Source organism: Geotrypetes seraphini, chromosome 2 (genome assembly GCF_902459505.1).
Source record: "Geotrypetes seraphini chromosome 2, aGeoSer1.1, whole genome shotgun sequence".
Taxonomy (NCBI): domain Eukaryota; kingdom Metazoa; phylum Chordata; class Amphibia; order Gymnophiona; family Dermophiidae; genus Geotrypetes; species Geotrypetes seraphini.
Window position 1 is genome coordinate 2,255,816 of NC_047085.1, and position 21,993 is coordinate 2,277,808.

Here is a 21,993-nt window from a genome sequence, read left to right on the forward strand (position 1 = left end):
GGAGGGGTTATCTATTGGGCTTTGGTGATCTTTCAAAATTGGGGTGATTATGATCTCTCCTAGGTCCTGTGGGAATTGGCCTTCCGCTAATGTGGTTTGAATCCATTGCATGAGGCTAGCTTTGAATTTGATGGAGGCGTTTGTCATCAGGTAGGTGGGGCAGTTGTTTAGGTCGCAAGAAGCTTGGCTGTATTTCTTGTAGAGTCAATTCATTACAGACCATGTATTACTGGGAAGTTGGTCCAGCATCTGTCTGCAGCAGTGGCTTTTTCTATTGGTGGGTTTGTAGTTATCTCGTGAAGGTGGTCCGGATCTTGGTGATCTTGTTTTTGAAGTGGTCTGCAAGTTGGATGATTGTTGGTGGGTGGCTTCCTTGTGTAGCTAGGAAAGATTTGGTATCGGTGAGGTTCTTTACTAGATTAAATAGCTTTTTTGTGTCTAGGGTTTCCGTGCCTACCATTTTGGAGTAGTAGGCTTTCCGTTTTTCCTTGAGTTTGATCTTATATTGTTTAAGGTTTCTCCATGCTATTTTAGTGTGTTCTAGGTTCTTTTTTTTCCATTCTCTTTTTAGTTGTCTGCAGTGCTTTTTTATTTGGAGAAGTTTGGTGTCTAACCATTTGTCTGATGGTCTACAGATTTTGATTTTTCTGGAGCAAACTCATTCAGGATGGTTTCACTTAAGGTTCGCCATGGGATATGAATTCGTTTGGGGCTAAAGTATCGATTACGAGGTCTGCCTTATCCCAGAATGTGGTGGGTTCAATTTTTTGGCGTGTTTTGAAGGGGGTTTTGAGGGGATGATGTTTGTTGTTGCGTTGATGTTAAAGGTGTATTTGTAGTGGTCTGACCAGAGGGAGGGGTGCCAGGCCCTGTTTGAGATGTGGATTTCAGGATTATGAGGGTGTTGGGTCATGTATGCTGCGATATCTAGTTGGTGGCCTTTTTCGTGTGTGGGTTGGGGATTAAGCATCTGGTAGGTTAGTGCTTTGAGGTATGAGAGAATATTATCAACTTGTTTGGAGGTGTAGTCTTCTAGGTGGAGGTTTATGTCTCCAAGAAGTAGGTTATGAGGTGGTGATAGAGAGTTCTGGTAGATGAAATCTTCGAGTACTTGATTATTTGTGTTCCATTTTCCTGGTGTTAAGTAACATAGAATGCAGGTCAGGGACCCTATGAGTGAATCGTCGGAGAGTTGGCAGGCTAGAAGATCCATATGGGGGGTGGAATGTTTGTCTAGGACCTTTATGTTGATGTTGTTTTTGACCGGGATAGCTAGGCCTCCCCCTCGCTTTTTTTCATGGCAGACCAGCTCTAGTTTGTATCCCTTAGCGCAGAGTTCTGTGATGCAGGGGTCTGAGTTGGAGGTTAGCCAGGTTTTGCTTAGGAATAAGCAGCTTAGCTTTTCTTTAACTATCCAGTCCTTTATTAGGTCTGCCTTAGGTCCTATCGATCTAATGTTCATATATGCACAAGCTAATGAGGTGTGGCTTATGTGGGGAAAGGTGATACATTTTGGGTGGAGGAGGTTTCTTGGTTGAGGGTGAGTGTTGTGATCTATTGATCTCGGTTTTGGAGGAGGTCTTTTTCCCCAGCTGGTAGGAATGCTTTTTTGGTTGAATGTAGAGCAGACTATCAGATGTCTGGGAGAGTTGAGTTTTCTGGCCGGTTGTGGATGTCTGTAGGATTCTGTTATGATTGGGATAGAGGAGGTATGGTACCCTGCTGTTTTCCAGTTGGTTAGAAATAGGAAGAGTAGTAGATGGACGAGCATGATTTTTTTGTACAGGGTGTCATTGTGTTGTTGTGTGTGGTGGAGAATCAACTTTTGCCTGTAAGCTAGGTGCAAGGTGTAGGGTTCAGAAGGAATAGAAACATAGAAGATGACTGCAGAAAAGGGCTACAGCCCATCAAGTCTGCCCACTCTGCTTACCCACCCCCTGTCTATGCCCTAATGACCCAATTTTCTTATCTTGACCCTCGTAGGGATCCCACATGGGTATCCCATTTATTCTTAAAGTCTGGGGGAATGAGGGGAAGAGGGGGTGGCAGGGCCAATGGTGTCCCACACTGGCTTTGGTGTAGTGGGCTGGTTCCCCCCACTGAAACTCGGCGGTAAAAAAGCTTCCTCTCACGGCTGACAGTGGGGAGGAGGCGGAGTGGGGCTCGTTCACCTGCAGGCAGGGCCGATGGTGTCCCTCACAGGCTTTGGCGGCGTGGGCTGGTTCCCGCCACTGAAACTTGGCGGTAAAAAAGCTTCCTCTCCTGGCTGGCAGTGGAGAGGAGGCGGAGTGGGGCTTGTTCACCCTGCAGGCAGGGCCAATGGTGTCCCTTACAGGCTTTGGCGGCGTGGGCTGGTTCCCGCCGCTGAAACTTGGCAGTAAAAAAGGTTCCTCTCCCGGCTGGCAGTGGGGAGGAGGCAGAGCGGGGCTCGTTCACCCTGCGGGCAGGGCCGATGGTGTCCCTCACAGGCTTTGGCGGCGTGGGCTGGTTCCCACTGCTGAAACTCGGAGGTATAAAAAGCTTCTTCTCCCGGCTGGCAATGGGGAGGAGGCGGAGCGGGGCTCGTTCACTCTGCGGGCAGGGCCGATGGTGTCCCTCACAGGCTTTGGCGGCGTGGGCTGGTTCCCACTGCTGAAACTCGGCAGTAAAAGAACTTCCTCTCCCGGCTGGCAGTGGGGAGGAGGCGGAGCGGGGCTCGTTCACCCTGCGGGCAGGGCCGATGGTGTCCCTCACAGGCTTTGGCGGCGTGGGCTGGTTCCCGCCGCTGAAACTCGGCGGTAAAAAAGCTTCCTCTCCCGGCTGGAGATCTAGCTAGGTACTTAGGACCTAAGTTGGTAACTGTTGCAAACAGGGCTTGATGGACCTTCGGTCTGTCCCAGTATAGCAATTCTTAAGCCAGTGTGATTAGTGTGTATACAGCAGGAGAAGAGCACTGGGTGTTGGATTAGCTCCTAAGCCATTTCCCCTTGTGGCTCTTTCCACACAGCCTCCCTCTTTCTATGGGATCAGCCCTTGCATTAGCCCTCCAAAGACTTTGCTTATACAGCTTGTCTTTTGCCGTGAGATCAGCTGATGTAATCTGTAACATTTTTGCCCATTCCATCTTTAAGATTAGATCATGCAGTGTTTCTCAGTTTGAATGCATTCCCCCCTCATAAGTAACTGTGTTGTTCTCTTCTAAGTATGAAACTTCATGGAAGTTGGGCTGTAGATTTCTGGGTGTTCCCACCAAGTCAGAGTACACAGTTCTCCACGCAATCCTGAGTCCTCTGAAAAAGGTAGTAGATGCTGACCATGGGGAACATGAGCAGGGCACCCACCAGGGAGCCTGCCTGGATAGCAGCTCCACACCACATCAAGGCCACATGGCCAGCCTCATGCAGTAAAGTTCCAATCACCACTTTCAAATATGAAAAGAGCCCAAGGAAGAGAATCCAGAAGATCACCTGAAAACAGAAAGAAAAAGAGAACAGGTTAAGATATTATGGGGGTATCTAGAAAGCTCTCTGAAGTAGAGAATGACACAGTGGCGGTTTACCCGCGGCTACCGCGTTTAGCCGCGGGTAACCCGCCAAAACAGGGAATGAAAAATAGCAGCCTCTGCGGGGACGGGGACAAGGCCATTCACCGCCCTGTGGAGCGGTGAATGGTCTTGTCACCGCAGTGAGGCATCAAGGATTGTGCGGTCCCGCAGCCCCCACCCGCACGCCGGCTCGATCGTTTAACCAGCTTCGTCTCTCCACCTCATCTTAGTTTTCCGGCTTTCTTTTTTGGCGACCGGCACACTTTCAAAGAGCCGCGCATGCATGGCTGCTAGGTATTCAATCTTCTACTCTGACCCAACCGGAAACAGGAAGTTGCAGCAGAGCAGAAGATTGAACTTTGAGCAGCCGCACGTGCCGGTCGCCGAAAAAGAAAGCCAGCAAACCAGGTGAGGTGGAGAGAGGAAGCTGGTTAAACGATCGAGCCGGCGTGCGGGTGGGGGCTGCGGGGACCGTGTGTTCCCGGCTCACACAAGGAAGGAGGGAGTGAAAGGGAAAAAGTTTCTCTTCCTTGGAAATAGATTCTGAAGTGACCTCATCAAAGAAGACCAGCATCAAATGTACAAGAAATCCCTTAAACAATGTCAAAAGAGCCCAAAAGAGAAAACTGCTACTGCTGTGACACTCCATTATTGAAGGAATCAACTTGAAATCACAGTTCAAGAGACAGGAAAAGGTTAAATGCCTCATGGAATCCTCAGCCACAACACAAACCAAATTGTGAATGAAATCAGAGCAGACAGTAAGAATTATAAAATTGATGTCTAATGCGGAGGCATTAGAAATAATGCCTCAGCAATACAATTTTCAGAAGTTCTATTTGCTCATGGTAAGGGAGAAGAGAGACTGCTAGTGATGGTGGGGGAACTGATAGAAGATATGAAAGAAGGGTGGTAGAAAGGAACAGATGGTAAAGGAGGGAGGGAAGGGTGGTGGTGGAAAGGAATAGAACAGACATTGAAAGAGGGTAGAGAGGAACATACCCTGAAGGGAAATGTGGAAGGCAGAGTGGGGAGAAGACGCTGGAAGGGAAGAAAACAGATGCCAGACTATGGGGGAGCGGAGGGAAGAAGATGGGTGCTAGACCAATTGTGGGAGGGGGTGAAGGGAGAGGCACAGTAACAGCAAATGGAAGACGCAGAGAGAAGACTCACAGTGGATGGAAGGAATTGAATGAGAAGATGTGGAAAGCAGAAACCAGACAACAAAGGTAGAAAAAAAAATTATATTTATTTATTTATCTTTTGCTTTAGGATAAAGTAGTATATTAGTTGTGTTGATAAAAATTTATAAACAAAGCCCTGCCAGCTGAACATCTTTCTCTAGTTCAGCAGCTAGAACTTTGATTTATAAGAAAGGAATAAGCTAAATATTGCAGTACTAAGGCTTATATGGATGCTGCGGGGACAGTGACGGGGCGGTGAATGGGATGGCAGTGGCGGTGACGGGGTGGTGAAGGGAATGGCGGTGACGGGGCGGTGCAGAGGATAGTGGGCCGGGGACGGTGCAGTGACGGGGACATATTTTTTTCCCTGTGTCATTCTCTACTCTGAAGGAAGAGAAAGGAGAAGGCAAACAAAGAGCACCAGGATTCAGGACGTTTGTCAGGCACAGAATTCTGAAATGAGATTCAGGAGATGAACCGACAGCTCAGAAAAGTAAACCACATGAAGGACAAGTGCACTTACCACCAGAGACACCCCTGCATTGCTGCCCACTAATGGAGGACAGGGGCTGAGAGTAGCCAGCACCAGCAAATAGGTCCCCGAAACAGCCCCCATTCCTGAGATGAACCCCAAAACCATCATCGACCTGGTGAGAATGAAAAGATGGGAATAAAGAGCGGTCCATGTTTAGGGGGTTTGTGTGAAGGCATGGAAGTAATTTTGCATGTATTTATAATTATGCAACAGTAGAAAGGAGAGGGTTACCGAAACTGATGTAGTGCAGGACTTTCCACTGCCCAGTTCTGCTAGAGCAGTGATCTCAAACTCATGGCCCACCAGGTACTATTTTGAGGCCCTCAGTATGTTTATCATAATCACAAAAGTAAAATAAAACAGTTTCTTGATCATATGTCTCTTTAGGTATAAATTAAACTATTAAGACTTAGCCAAAAGGAAAGATTTATAAACTATAAAGAGTTTTATCTCATGCAAAATTGTGATTTCTTTAATAAGACAATAATTATTTTTTTCTGAGGCCCTCCAAGTATCTAAAAATCCAAAATGTGGCCCTGCATAGGTTTGAGTTTGAGACCACTGTGCTAGAGGGATGGATGGGAGAATTCCAGGTCTGATGTGTTGATAAGATTTGTTACATTTCATATTGCAACTTCCAAAGCAATAGCCACATCCATCAAACCACTTGCATGCATGGGTGATGATACATGTGAAGTGGTAGAAGCATGTACCGAGTGTGAGCTCCTAAGCCAACCCTCGCAGTCCCTGCAATAGCCCAGTGGGGTTTCCTGTCTGGACAAGGCTGCCTCACAATCCCACTTCAGTACACTCTTCCCTGTTAACTCTCTTCAGCATAGGGCATGGAAGTGTGAACCAGGCTTTACTTTCAACTCTTGAAAGCTGGTAATAAAGCAGCCTACACATTGATTTCATTTCAGTAAATATAAATCATAAGGAGGGTGGTTGATGCCTGGAATGCCCTCCCGAGAGAGATGATGGAATTAAAAAAAAAACAAAAACCATGGATTGAACACACAGGATTGCCACTTAGAAAATGAGTGGTATAAACTGAAGAACTAAGGCCATTACAGTATGGGTCCCGTATATGCAATTCAGTTTAGAGCTTCGATTGGAACTCTAGTAATTTGCAACATGAGGACAGTTCTGGGCATACTTTCACAGTCTGAATACCACAAACAATGAGATGGTTTTTTGTGTGTGTCATAATTAAGATTGTAAGCTCTTCTGAGCAGGGACTGTAATGTGAAGCGCTGCGTGCGTCTGGTAGCGCTATAGAAATAATAACTTATTGTTGTTGTTTTGGAAGGGCTGGAGTGAGCTTCAATGGCAACTTCAGTAGTTGGAACTTAAGGACAGTACTGGGAGGACTTCTACGGCCTACGGCTCAGAAATACAATTTAATTTAATCATGAATTTCTAATGCTGACTGGATGGACTGTTCAGGTATTCATCTGCTGTCACTTACTATGTTACTAAGATCAAGTCTGCCTATGTAGTATCGTATCGTACTTTACGCTACGAATTTATCTTGTTGGGCAGACTGTACGAACCATAGAGGTCTTCATCTACTGTCATTTACTATGTATATTGGGATTCATGTTTCTACAGCTATTAAGTGTCCTTGCTCCAGTTTCCTCACTGGAACCTTGCAACCTGTTGTCTTTCAATTCGCAACTTTGTCATGGGATTGATGTGAATGTGGAGTCTGTCGTTCTTCCACTATTTGCTCTTCTTCCCAATAGTAACATAGTAAATGACGACAGATAAAGACCTGAATGATCCATACAGTCTGCCCAACCATACACTAATTTATTTAGTTTAAATCAGTTTTTCAACTTTTTTACACCTATGGACCGGCAGAAATACAAGAATTATTCTGCAGACCAGCATCAGTCCGTGGACCAGCGGTTGAAGAACACTGGGCTAAGTCGTGGGCTAGACCATCCCCCCCCATCTCTACCCAATCACCATCCCAGGCCCCGTTCCCATAATAGTAATTGCACCTTGTACGTCCCATGCCTCATCTGGAAGCCTTCCTTCTGATGTTGCAACATCAGAGAGAAGGCTTCCGGTTCAGGCGCTGGATGCCCGTAGGAGCCACTGCCTGTGGCTTTGTGCACTGAATCGGTTAGGAAGAGGTAGCTGGCTCGAAGATAACGCCGTATCGATCACACTGTGGACTGGTGGTTGAAGAACACTGTTTTGGGCCTGATACACGTGCTGGCCATGTGGACTGGCAGGAAATTTCTGTGGACCAGCACTGGTCCATGGACCGGTGGTTGAAGAACACTGGTTTAAATGATCTTTTTTCTTAGATATTTCTGGTGCCCAGTGGTGTGCTTAGGTTTCATCTACTGGAGTCTCCATCAAGGCTCACTACAGCCTATCTTAACCATCCCAACCATCGAAACCCTCCCCAGCTCATCCTCAACAGAATGTTCAAATACAGGACACAGGCTGTGCAAGCATGCCAAGTACTGGCCTTAGTTCCTTCAGTGCATACCCATTATTTTCTGATTCTAGATCCTCTGTGTTCATTCCACGCTTGTTTGAACTCTGTCACCGTTTTCTTCTCCACCATCTCCCTCAGGAGCACATTTCACGCATCAAACACCCTCTCCATAAAGTCTTTTTAAGTCCTTTGAATATCAACCGCTCTGTGGTTAAAGAGAGAGGCTCTTTAACCACAGAGCAGTTGATATTCAAAGGGGAAGGAGAAGCTCCTGCCTGATTAAACCCTGCTAAGCTGGCTGGCCAATGATATTTAGTAGCACTAAATTGGGTAGTGCTGCTGAGTATCTTAGCTAACCAGTTAGGTTAGGGGAGGTCTTAGCTGGGGCTAACTTAGGAGAGCAAAACAGCTGTCCTATCTTTATGCACCAGGTTAACTGGGCCCCAGCCTATCACACCTAGGAGCTGCGCATGCCCCAGCATTGAAACCAGGGGTTAGTTGAGCCCATGGTTGAGAGTAGCTTACAAGCCGGGCCTCTTACAAGCTGAGTTATCACCCCCATAGTTTCTGTATAATTTCAGTAAACTGCTCTGAAGGGGCTTCTCTAGGATGCTGTATCACATACATTGCAGATTTCTATTCCGCCATTACCTTTCGGTTCAAAGCGGATTACAAAAGAGTTATGGATGAAGGGTTACCACGTTAGATCAGAGAAGGTTTCCAAGACAGGGAAAAGTAGGATCTGGGGTTAGGGAGGGGATGGTAAGAGGGGGGTTAAGCTTTATCATGGTATTAAGCTTTATTAAGGGATTTCTTGAAGAGTATAGTTTTTTCCTTTCTGAACATCTTGTAGTCTGGGGTTGTTGTCAATAGGTTGGAGACTTGGTTGTCTATCTTCGCTGCCTGAGTGGCCAGTAGGCCGTCATATAGTTTTTTCCATTTTACTTCTATGATTGGGGGTAAGTGAATGGGGTGTGTGTTTTTCTATGCCTGGTAGAGGTGGTTTGGATGAGGCGGTCGTTTAGGTAGATTGGGCTGGCTCCATTTATAGTTTTAAATAGTATACAATAGAATTTAAATTGTATTCTTTCCTGGATTGGAAGCCAATGAGAATTGATGAATGCCTTAGTAACGTGATCATGTTTTTTCAATGAGTAGACGAGTCTCAGAGATGTATTCTGAATTGTCTGTAGTTGTTTAATCATTATTGCAGGGCAGGGGAGGTAGAGGATGTTGCAATAGTCTAGGATACTTAGGATTAAAGATTGTACTAGGAGCTGAAATTGTGTTTTTTCAAAGAATTTTTGGACTTGTCTAAGGTTTCTCATAACTGCGAAAGATTTCTATATTGTTTTGTTAATTTGTGGTTGCATGGTGCAGCCTCTGTCAATAGTCATACCTAGAAGTTTTAGGGTGGTTTGCAAAGGGTAGTTGATAGAGTTGATTTCTAAGTTGTTATGGTTGGGATTTTGTTATTTTCTAGGAGGATGAATTTAGTTTTGTCTGGGTTGAGTTTCAGTTTGTGGTCTTCCATCCAAGTCGTAACTGTAGCTAAAGTTCTGTGTAGTGTGTCTGTCATTAAGAGCATTGGTTGGTCAAAAAGAATGAGGATGGTGATGTCATCAGCATAGCTATAAGAGGTTAGGCCTTGTTTGTTCAGGTAAACGCCGAGAGAGGCCATATATAGGTTGAAGAGAGTAGGGGACAGTGGGAACCCTTGTGGAATGCCACAGGGGTTGGACCAAGGTTTGCATTTTTCTTTGTCTGATTTTACTTTGTATGTTCTGGATTTTAAGAACCTTCAAACCATGAGTATACTTTGTCTGAGATGCCTATTGAGTCCAAGATTTGCAGTAGGATGTTATGGTCTACCAGGTCAAATACCGCCGTCAGGTCCAACTGTATGAGCAGCATTTTTTTTCCAATGCTGAGGTGTTGTCTTGCTGTGTCGATAAGGGAGCCTAGTAGTGTCTCTGTGCTGAAGTTAGTTCTGAAGCCGGACTGCGTGGGATGGAGTAAGTTATGGTCCTCGAGATAGTTGGTGAGGAATTTGGCTACTAATCCTTCTGTTAGTTTGATAAGAACATAAGAAGTTGCCTCCACTGGGTCAGACCAGAGGTCCATCTCGCCCAGCGGTCCGCTCCCACGGTGGCCCACCAGGTCCTTTGACCTGTGAAGTGATTTGATCATTTTTATATCCTACCTCTGCTTCTATCTGTACCCCTCAATCCCTTTATCCTTTAGGAACCTATCCAAACCTTCCTTGAACCCCTGTACTGTGGTCTGGCCTATCACAACATCTGGAAGAGCATTCCATGCGTCTACTACCCTCTGGGTAAAAAAGAACTTCCTAGCATTTGTTCTGAACCTGTCCCCTTTCAATTTCTCCGAGTGACCTCTAGTGCTTGTGGTTCCCCACAGTTTGAAGAATCTGTCCTTGTCCACTTTCTCTATGCCCTTCAGGATTTTGAAGGTTTCTATCATGTCCCCTCTAAGTCTCCTCTTCTCCAGGGAGAACAGCCCCAGCATTTTTAACCTGTCAGCGTATGAAAAATTTTCCATGCCTCTTATCAGTTTTGTCACTCTTCTCTGGACTCCCTCGAGTACTGCCATGTCTTTCTTGAGGTATGGTGACCAGTACTGGACACAGTATTCCAGGTGCGGGCGCACCATTGCACGATACAGTGGCATGATGACTTCTTTCGTCCTGGTTGTGATACCCTTTTTGATGATGCCCAGCATTCTGTTTGCTTTCTTTGAGGCTGTCGCACACTGCGCCGATGGCTTCAATGTTGCGTCCACCATCACACCCAGGTCTCTTTCAAGGTCGCTCACCCCTAGCAATATTCCCCCCATTTTGTAGCTGAACATCGGGTTCTTTTTCCCAACATGCATGATCTTGCATTTATCCACATTGAAACTCATTTGCCATTTTTTTGCCCACTCTTCTAGTCTCGTCAGGTCTAGTCTTCACAATCCTCCTTGGTTTTGACCCTGCTACAGAGTTTGGTGTCATCAGCAAATTTAATGACCTCACATTTCGTCCCCGTCTCCAGGTCGTTGATAAATATATTGAAAAGGAGTGGTCCCAACACCGATCTCTGAGGGACTCCGCTCGTGACCCATTGCCAGTCTGAGTAATGCCCTTTTACTCCAACCCTCTGTTTTCTGCCCGCCAGCCAGTGTCTGATCCATCGATGTACATCCCCTTGTACCCCGTGATTCCACAGCTTCTTAAGCAGCCTTACGTGAGGTACCTTGTCGAAGGCTTTTTGGAAGTCAAGGTAAATGATGTCTATGGCTTCCCCCTTGTCCATCTGGCTGTTTATTCCCTCAAAGAAGTACAGTAAGTTCATGAGGCACGACCTACCCTTGCAGAAGCCGTGCTGGCTCGCCTTCAGTTGTCCATTTTTTTCTATGTGCTCACAGATTGTGTCCTTGACCAGTGCTTCCATCATCTTTCCCGGGACCGAGGTCAAGCTCATCGGCCTGTAGTTTCCCGGATCTCCTCTTGATCCCTTCTTAAAGATGGGCGTGACATTTGCTATTTTCCAGTCCTCTGGGATCTCCCCAGTTTTCAAGGATAGATTACATATTTGGCAAAGTGTTTCCGCTATTTCGTTTCTCAGTTCCTTTATTACCCTCGGGTGGATGCCATCCGGGCCCGGTGATTTGTCGCTCTTCAGTCTGTCTATCTGTCGGAGGACATCCTCTCGGCTCGCCTCTAATTGGACCAGCTTTTCATCGTGGTCTCCATTTATGGTCTCCTCAGGTTCTGGGATATTGGATATGTCCTCTCTCATAAAGACTGACGAGAAGAACTTGTTTAATCTGTCAGCTATCTGTTTTTCCTCTGTTACCATTCCTTTCCTGTCTCCGTCGTCCAATGGTCCCACTTCCTCCCTGGCTGGTTGCTTCCCCTTCACATACCTGAAGAATGGTTTGAAGTTTCTTGCCTCCCCTGTCAGTCTTTCCTCATACTCTCTTTTTGCTTTCCTAACCTCTTGGTGGCATTCTTTCTGGTGCCTTTTGTGCTCCTTCTGGTTGCCCTTGTTGGGTCCCTTTTCCATTTTCTGAAAGATGATTTCTTGTCACTTATCGCCTTTTTTACTGCATTGTTTATCCACGCCGGGTTTCGAGCTCGATTCTTTTTGCACCCTTTCCTAAACCTTGGGATGTACAGGTCTTGTGCCTCTTGCACCGTGCCCTTGAGTAGGGCCCAGGCTTCCTCTACGGTCTCCATCTTCCTTGAGCTGTTGCTGAGCTTTTTTCCCACCATTTTCCTCATGGCCTCGTAATTTCCTTTTCTGTAGTTGAGTGCTGTCGTTGTGGTTCTTTTCACCTTTTGTGTTCCTATGTTTAGTTTGTACTGTATCATGTTGTGATCGCTGTTCCCTAATGGTGCTAGTACTACCACCTCCTTTGCGGGTCCCCCTAGCCCATTGAGGATTAGGTCCAGAGTGGCATCCCCTCGCTTTGGTTCCGTGACCAGCTGTTCCATGTAACAGTCCCTCATTGCCTCTAGGAATTTAGTTTCTCTCGTGCAATTTGAGTGTCCAGTGCTCCAGTCTATTCCAGGGTAGTTGAAATCCTATATTGAAGGCGCCTCAGGGAGCCTAGGAAGGCCCCGCAAGACACCTAAGCTCACCTAAGGGCCTTAGGCAAACCTAGGCAGCCCTACGCATCTCCCTAGTAGAGGAAGAGACGCTTAAAATGTAGGCCAGCAAAATGCTGGCGTACATTGTAAGTAGACGCAGCCACTATACTTATCGCGGCAAGGGATCTCCCTGCCACGATAAGTATAGCGGCCATGGCTGCCTGCGCGATCACCTAAACTCCCAATCACCGGCAGGAGGGTGCCCAATCAGGCCTTTGGCATAGCGGGTCCGCCCATCTGGACCAATCACACCTTAAGGTTAGTGGGGATGGGCAGACTCGCTATGCCTAAGGCCTGATTGGTCCAGGCTTCTAGAGCCTGGGCCAATCAGGCCTTAGACTTAGCGGGGAAGGGGCGGGCCTGTCTCATTTCGGTGAGGCGGGCCTGTCGGCTGGACGGCAGCAAGACCCGTCCAGCCGGCCAACATTTAAAGGTTAGTTGGAGGGGAGGTCATTAGCATGGGGGATCCGAAGGGGGTCCGACTTTCCAGAAGGAGGGGGTTGGGCACCCTCCTGCCGGCGATCTAGTTTCGGGGGGTGGGGGAGACTTTCCGGCAGGAGGAGTTCAGCACCCTCCTGCCGGCGATTGGGAGTTGGGGGGGTTCCGGCAGGAGGGGTTCAGCACCCTCCTGCCGGCGATCGGACAGGTGGTCACTATACTTATCCCTTGCCGCGATAAGTGTAGCGGCCGCCTCTACTCTAACCCGTTTCTCTAACCGGTGTCTGTAACATGGATGCCGATTCTGTATAGGATACCTTTCCCGGGCGTCCTATACAGAATCAGGGCCTTAAGGCCTAAACCAGTTTATCCAACTCCTCCCCAAAGAGAAAGAAGCCCAAAAGGGAAAGACACGGGGGAAGCCACTGCTTACCCTGTATTGGTAGCATGGAATATTGCTATACCTTGGGTTTTGGCCAAGTACTTGTGCACGCAGTAAGGGGAGGAAACTTAGTAGGCTCTGATCCTGGTAAAAAAAATCTCCAACAGAGTCGCTCAGCCTGCGCTCAAGCCCTCTGAGGATAGACCCCAGTGCGAGCCTTGCTCCAAGGGACTGGTCCTTGAGCTCCTGAACTGTTAGTGTAGGCTGGCCAAGCAGATGCACTGCAAAGCAGTCTGCCCCCTGGCTACAGACTTCTGACCTCAAAGTCTGAGCTCTCCCGTAACCAGAGATGTCCTGAAGCTGGGAGCCTCTGCAGCACCAAAAAGCCTCACGATTAGATTTTAAAAAACCCAAATGAAAGGAAAAATAAACTTGAGCAGAACAGAGAGACTTCTACCATCTACGTGGAAGTATGATGCTAGTTTTAGCTATTATATACAGAAGAATAGGATAGGATGCATATATCAAATGGAAATATAGGATAAGATGTATATGTTGTAAGATGTTCGAGTATGCCATGAATATGTATGTTTTTTACTGTAACCCGCTTAGGTGTTAAGTGGGTAATTAAAAAATAAATAAATAAATCTTGCGTGTAGAGAGACAAACTGAGGAGTTACAGGACAGCCCAGAGTGATAGAAGATGAAGTGAAGAAAATGCTACTGAGGCTCTCTACACAGAATCTCGTGGGAAGGGACTATTGCACTAGAAACCTTTTATGGGGCGCCTATGCCCAGGATGACAGGCAGCATTGAACTGGGGATTGCGGAAGGTGGTGCTGCAGATAGGGGCATAGTAAGGGGGGGTCCACACTGCACAGTTTTGGTGAGGGTGCCGGCACTCAACCTCCTCGCTCTCCACTACTGCCCGTGCACGCCCCTTCCTACGCACCTCTTTAATGTTCCCTGCACGAGCAGCAACTCCAACCTGCTGCTCCTGCCAACACTGGCTGTTCCTCTGACTTCACTTTCTGGACCCGCACCTAGGAAGTGACAGAGGAAGAGCCGACGCTGGCGCAAGCAGCAGGTTAGGGTTGCTGCTCATGCCAGGAACGTTAAGAAGGTACAGTAGAAGGGAAGGGGAACGAGTGCATGGCAGGGGTGTGGGGGAGGGGCACCATTGCCACAGGCACCTCACCCTCGCTACGCCACTGGCTGCAAGCAGGTGGTTAGCTATATTGCCAGATTTTTCACGCTCCTGGAACCACAGGGCACCTCTCCGATACTGCTCTAGTCCTGTGTGACAACTGATCTCCTTTCAGGGCTGGCTGATTCAAGAAAGAACTTGGAAGAGCCACAAAACTTGGGCTGTGTTTCTTTAGATATTAAATTCTACCCTTATCTGCTCCTATTTTCTGCAGACACCCAGTGCCGCTTCCAGGCTATCATTATTTTAACGCCTTCTCGGAAGCCTTAGCACATGCATTTTCCTTATAACTTGTGTTACCCATATTGCCAGACACCACTTACCTGCACATCAGAAACATGGCAATGAAACATGCCACAGGATTAGCAATGTTACTCAGGACCACAGACAGGTGGTATGCCACGGTCCCATAAGGCAGACAGGCATAAGTCTGCACGGATGGCAGCACACCATTGGTCAATGCGTTGGAGACCACCAAGAGCACCAAGAGATATATATTCCTCCACGTGAAGAAAGGAGAGATGACAATGGGCTTTCCAGTGGCCTCCATGTTCTCTTTCATGTCTGTGGTGGTGCAAGGGCTGTCCCTCAGAGGGAAGGACTCCAGGCTATCATGGGGAGAGCTCTCTGGTGGCTGCTCGTGGACCCTTTGCATGTTTCGCTCCTTCTGGTGCCAGTACACAAGTCCCACAAAAGAAATGCCAGATATCGTGAGCAAAGCACAGAGGAAGCAGAAGAATTTGGTGGCAGTGAACTTTTCCGGGAAGTAGAAAGGCTCTGTGCCATTCCCAAAGCTGTTGTTTCGGCACTCCAGCTGGCCAACTCCCTGGCCCAGTGCTGCTACACATGGAAAGAGTGCACCGAGACCTTGCCCAATGAAGAAGGTGCGGATGAAGGCTGGTGGGAACTGGTACATGTATGGTAGGAAAGTGACATTAGAGGTGCAGCAAAGAAACGCCAGTACGAAGCCCAGCAGCAGAAAGGGCAGACTATGCACTCCACCACCTATGAGCACTGTTTGTTGCCAGAAGAGAGCCAGGAAGGCGGCCGCCAGAACGCTCAGGGCCTGGATTCCATGGATTAACCACTGCTCCTTCAGCAACTCCGGAGCAAACCTGTGTATAAACGTGACTACGATGGGGCCCAGGTTTCCAAAAGCAATCAGAACGGTGAGGTAAGCGGGCAAGTTCCAACCTGCAAAAGGAAAAAGAAACAGCAGGCGTCAGGACACTGCTCCCCACACTTCTTCACAGCAACTTTCAGCCCCTACAACACTAATGTTTTAAAAGGGCTCCTAAGAGCTCACAAGCAGAAAGAGAAAAGTGCAAGGTCATGGCAAATTCCCTAGTGCTATCCTCACACCTCATTAGCAGTGTCTCCTTCTCAAAAGAGAGGTTCAGGCACAGAGGCCAGGGTTCAAATCCCAGCACTTCAATTCATGACACAAATCTCCCAGTGTTATCCTCACATCGCATCACAGCATCTTCTGCTTCTTCAGTGGGATGAGAACCACAGAGCCCAGGGTTCAAATCCCAGCACTCCCATTAATCAGTCTTGTGACATTGGGCAAGTCACTTCATCCTTCAATGTACCTTCAATGATTGAAGACATTGAAAATATTACTCTACGGGGGACACTGTTCTGCTAGGGGACTTCAACATGCCCGATGTAGACTGGAACACACTCTCAGCGACAACTTGTGGCAGCAGGAGGATTTTGACGTCCATGAAGGGAGTACACCTCAAACAAATGGTGATAGAGCCCACTAGGGCCGAGGCCATCCTAGACCTCGTACTTACAAACGGCGAGAGTGTCTCGGAGGTTTCAGTGGGAGAAAAGCTGGCTACCAGAGACCATAACATGGTATGGTTCAACCTCAGGAAAGGTTTCCCTAAATCACAAACTAAAACGAGGGTACTCAATTTCCGGGGCACTGATTTCGCACGTATGGGAGATTTCATCCAGCAAACGCTGCAGGATCAAGAAGCAACTGATAATGTGGAAGCCATGTGGTCAAACCTGAAATTGACCCTACATGAGGCAACTATCCGCTATATAAAACTGGTACATAAACAACGAAGAAACAAAAACCCCCAATGGTTCACTGAAGAGGTCTCGCACCTCGTCAAGGAGAAAAAAAGAGCATTTCTTTCATACAAACGTACGGGAACAGGTGAAGCTAACATTGAATATAGGGCCAGGTCTGCAGCAGTCAAAACAGCAGTCAGGGAGGCCAAGCTTGCAGTGGAAGAAACTAGCAAAAAACATTAAGAAAGGGGACAAATCCTTCTTCAGGTACATTAGTGACAGGAAAAAAAAACACAAACGGGATAGTACGCCTCAGAACACCGGACGGGAATTACATTACATTACATTACATTACATTAGTGAATTCTATTCCGCTTGTGCCTTGCGGTTCTAAGCGGATTACAAGTTAGATGACTGGACATTTCCAGTAGCATTGCGGTATTCATGTGGGATATTCATGTGGGATCTCTAGGAGAGTAAGAATCGGGGAGTGGGTCATTGGTATGGGCAGACTCGATGGGCTATAGCCCTTTTCTGCCGTCAATTTCTATGTTTCTATGTTTCTATGTTACATATAATCAAGAATGCGTTAAGTTACAATTGTTATTCTGGACTTTTCCAGGATAGATTGGTAGTAGATAGTAGATAGTGATAGGTTGTTTAGACGAATAGAGATTCCGATAAAGCCAAAATACTGAATGAATACTTCTGCTCGGTTTTTACCTGCGAGGCACCAGGGAAAGGGCCACATCTGGAAGCAATGTCAAGCGCGGAAGACCCATTTCAGAATTTTGAGTTCACACCAGCTGATGTCTACAGCGAACTGTCAAGACTCCAGGTGAGCAAAGCCATGGGTCCAGACGAATTGCACCCAAGAGTGCTCAAAGAGCTGTGCGAGGTCCTGGCGGAACCATTAGCCATGCTCTTCAATCTCTCCCTAAAGAAGGGGAGAGTCCCCTGGATTGGAAAACAGCGAATGTTGTTCCTCTGCATAAAAAGGGATGCAGGGCAGAGGCTGCGAATTACCGACCAGTGAGTCTCACGTCGATAGTAAACTCATGGAAACACTAATTAAACGTAAGTTGGATGAGGGGAATCTCAGGGATCCTAGTCAACATGGATTCACTAAGGGTAAGTCGTGTCCATCCAACCTCATCAGCTTCTTTGATTGGGTAACAGGAAAGTTGGACTCAGGAGAGTCTCTGGACATAGTATATTTGGATTTCAGCAAAGCTTTTGACAGCGTCCCACACCGCAGGCTACTAAACAAGATGAAATCAATGGGGTTGGGTGAGACTATAACTGCATGGGTCAATGATTGGCTGAGTGGTAGACTTCAGAGGGTGATGGTCAACGATACCCTCTCTGAAACATCAGAGGTGACCAGCGGAGTGCCGCAGGGCTCTGTCCTGGGTCCTCTCCTTTTTAATATATTCATAAGGGACTTGACACGAGGGCTACAGGGTAAAGTAACATTGTTCGCCGACGACGCAAAACTGTGCAACATAGTAAGTGAAAGCTTTTTACAGGATAGTATGACACAGGACCTTCGTACGTTGGAAAACTGGTCCTCGACATGGCAGCTGGGCTTCAATGCTACGAAATGTAAGGTCATGCACCTCGGTAGCAGAAATCCGTGCAGAACTTACACCTTAAATGGAGTAACATTAGCTAGAACCTCAGTAGGACGAGATTTGGGAGTAATCATCAGTGCAGACATGAAGGTTGCCAAGCAGGTAGAGAAGGCCACATCCAAGGCAAGGCAAATGATGGGATGTATCAATAGAAGTTTCGTCAGTCGGAAACCAGAAGTCATAATGCCGCTGTACAAAACCATGGTGAGACCTCATCTGGAATACTGTGTGCAATTCTGGAGGCCACATTACTGTAAAGACGTGCTTAGAGTCGAGTCGGTTCAGCGGATGGCCACTAGGATGATCTTGGGGTTCAAGGGTCTCTCGTACGAAGAGAGACTGAGCAGACTGCGGCTCTACACTCTAGAGGAACGCAGGGAGAGGGGGGACATGATTGAGACATTTAAATACATCACAGGACGTGTTGAGGTGGAAGACGACATCCTCTTCCCCAAAGGACCCTCGACCACAAGAGGGCATCCGCTTAAACTCAGAGGGGGGAAATTTAGTAGTGACACCAGGAAGTATTTTTTCACGGAAAGAGTGGTAGATCACTGGAATAAGCTTCCGGTGCAGGTTGTCAAGGCCACCGGCGTGCTTGACTTTAAGAGTAAATGGGACATGTACGTGGGATCCCTACGTAGGACAAATCACTAGCATCTAGACTTGTACGTGGGATCCCTATGTAGGACAACTCACTAGCATCTAGACTTATTGGGGTGGGTCAGTAAAGTGGGCAGACTTGATGGGCTATAGCCCTTTTCTGCCGTCATCTTTCTATGTTTCTATGTTACCAGTTACAGACTTACCGGTACATTGTAGGCTCTCTGGGGAGAGGAAAATACCAAGTGTAGCTAAATATAACCCACCATGAGTGTGCATTTGGAAAATTGAATTATTAACTCCAAAATCCAAATCCAAAAGACTTTTAAAAAAGGTACCTCCTGTGTCTTAGGTGAGGAGAGGAAAAATGGGGTCAAGATACTGATTCCCCCTGTGTTATGTCACCCTCTGGCTCTAGAGCAGGAACATTATCCAAAAGCTACTCTGGGGCCAATCTCCTGCAAGTCCCTGCCAGATCTAAGGGAAGATTAAGTACTGACTTTGGTAATCTTCTTTCTAGTAAATCAACACATCATTCTTGAACATAAGACCAGCCTTACTGGATCAGACCAATGGTCCATCCAGCCCAGTCTCCTGTTTCCACAGTGGCCAATTCAGGTCACAATTGCCTGGCAGAAACCCAAATAGCAGCAACATTCCAGAGCTGGGATTGTGATTGTCACAAGGCCTCATTCCACCAATGCCTAAGAGCCAACCTCACCAGTGATGTCACAATGGCTTAATTAGAAACATAGAACTAGACGGCAGATAAGGGCCCACGGCCCATCTAGTCTGCCCACCTTAATGTCCCTCCCCTACCTTTGCCCTGTGAATAGATCCCATGTGCCGATCCCATTTGGCCTTTAAATCAGGCACGCTGCTGGCCTCAATCACCTGTAGTGGAAGACTATTCCAGCGATCAACCACTCTTTCAGTGAAAAAGAATTTCCTGGTGTCACCTCGTAGTTTCCCGCCCCTGATTTTCAACGGATGCCCTCTTGTTGTCGTGGGACCCTTGAAAAAGAAGATATCTTCCTCCGCCTCGATGCGGCCCGTAAGATACTTGAACGTCTCGATCATGTCTCCCCTCTCTCTGCGCTCCTCGAGCGAGTATAGCTGTAATTTGTCAAGCCGTTTTTCGTATGGTAGATCCTTGAGTCCCGAGACCATCCGGGTGGCCATTCTTTGCACCGACTCCAGTCTCAGCACATCCTTGCGATAATGCGGCCTCCAGAATTGCACACAGTATTCCAGGTGGGGCCTCACCATGGATCTATACAATTGCATAATGACTTCCGCCTTACGACTGACTAAACCCCTTCGTATGCAGCCCATGATTTGTCTTGCCTTGGACGAAGCCTGCTTCACTTGATTGGCAGACTTCATGTCCTCACTGACGATTACCCCCAAGTCTCGTTCTGCTACCGTTTTTGCTAGGATCTCGCCATTAAGGGTATAAGACTTGCATGGATTCTGGCTGCCCAGGTGCATAACTTTGCATTTTTTGGCATTGAAGTTGAGTTGCCATGTCCTAGACCATCGCTCCAGTAGGAGTAGGTCGTGAATCATGTTGTCGGGCACTGAATCTTTGTCTGTTGTGCATTTGCCCACTACATTACTCAGTTTGGCGTCATCGGCGAATAATGTTATTTTACCTCGAAGCCCTTCTGCCAAGTCTCTTATAAAGATGTTGAATAGGATTGGGCCCAAGACTGAGCCCTGTGGTACTCCACTAATCACCTCCGTCATTTCGGAGGGGGTGCCGTTCACCACCACCTTTTGGAGCCTACCTCCAAGCCAGCTCCCAACCCATTTCGTCAATGTGTTACCTAATCCTATAGAACTCATCTTGCTCAGTAACCTGCGGTGTGGGACGCTATCGAATGCTTTGCTAAAGTCCAGGTACACGATGTCCAGGGACTCCCCAATATCCAGCTTCCCCGTTACCCAGTCAAAGAAGCTGATCAGGTTGGATTGGCAGGATCTCCCCTTAGTAAATTCATGTTGTCGGGGATCCCGTAGATTCTCTTCATCCAGGATCTTATCTAATTGGTGTTTGATTAGAGTTTCCATTAGTTTGCTCACTATCGATGTTAGACTCACTGGTCTGTAGTTTGCTGTCTCCATCTTTGAGCCTTTCTTGTGGAGTGGAATGACGTTAGCCGTCCTCCAGTCCAACGGGACGCTGCCTGTACTAAGGGAGAGGTTGAAGAGCGCGGACAGTGGCTCCGCCAAGACATCACTCAGCTCCATAAGCACCCTGGGGTGCAGGTTGTCCGGCCCCATTGCTTTGTTAACCTTGAGCTTTGACAGCTCACCGTAGACACTGCTGGGCGTAAACTCAAAGTTACTAAACGGGTCAACTGAGCCATCCCTTGTCTGTAGCTGAGGGCCGAGCCCTGGCGCTTCTCGGGTGAAGACTGAGCAGAAGTATTCATTTAATAGTTGGGCTTTTTCCGAATCCTTTTCCACATAGTCTCCGTCTGGTTTCCTAAGACGTACAATCCCGCCTGAGTTTTTTCTTCTATCACTGATATACCTGAAGAAGGATTTATCTCCCTTCTGGATGTTCTTTGCTAGAGACTCCTCCATGAGGAATTTAGCCTCCCTGACTGCTGTTTTGACGGCTTTTGATTTGGTCAGGTAGTCTGCTCTAGAGTCCTGCTTCCCTGATTGTTTGTAAGAGATGAATGCTTTTTTCTTCTCCTTGATCAGGTCTGAGATCTCCGCAGTAAACCACTGTGGCTTATTGTTCCTTCGCCGTTTACTTACTGATTTTACATAGCGGTTTGTTGCTTCTTGTATGGTTGCTTTCAAAGTCGACCACATGTCTTCCACGTTATCGGCTTCTTCTTGGCTTTGTAGCGCCTGGTGAACGAAGTCTCCCATTTCTTTGAAATTTGTGTCCTTGAATTTGAGGACTTTGGTTAGTGTAGTAGATTTAGTGAAACCTTTCATGATATTGAACCATACCATGTTGTGGTCACTGGAGGCCAATGTGTCGCCCACCGAGACCTCTGTGACACTTTCTCCATTGGTAAGTATCAGGTCCAGTATTGCCTGATCCCTTGTCGGTTCCAACACCAGTTGCCTGAGGCTTGCTCCTTTCATAGAGTTTAATAGCCTCCTGCTGCTGCCGGAAGCAGAGGTAAGTGTAACCCAATCCACATCAGGCATGTTGAAGTCACCTAGCAATACTGTGTCCCCACGCAAGGTGATATTTTCTATATCTTCGATTATTTCCATATCCAGGTCATCCTGTTGTCTTGGGGGTCTGTAAATTACGCCAAGATACAAGCATTTGTCCTTCCCTCTGGTCAAATTAACCCAAAGGGATTCCCCAGTAT

General features: G+C 47.3%; 1 protein-coding gene across 4 annotated transcripts in view; it reads right to left on the bottom strand.

Annotated features, from left to right (window-relative positions):
• Positions 1–608: 608 nt before the first annotated feature.
• Positions 609–21,993, bottom strand: part of SLC52A2 (solute carrier family 52 member 2) — a 90,132-nt gene continuing 68,747 nt past the window's right edge. For all 4 annotated transcript variants that reach the window (XM_033934335.1, XM_033934338.1, XM_033934334.1 and 1 more), the window contains exons 5-7: positions 14,705–15,575; positions 5,231–5,354; positions 609–3,446 (exon numbers count right to left, since the gene is read on the bottom strand). In XM_033934335.1, coding sequence (XP_033790226.1) covers positions 3,234–3,446; positions 5,231–5,354; positions 14,705–15,575 — 1,208 coding nt within the window. In that variant the 3' untranslated portion in view covers positions 609–3,233. The remainder of the gene's footprint in view (positions 3,447–5,230; positions 5,355–14,704; positions 15,576–21,993) is intronic.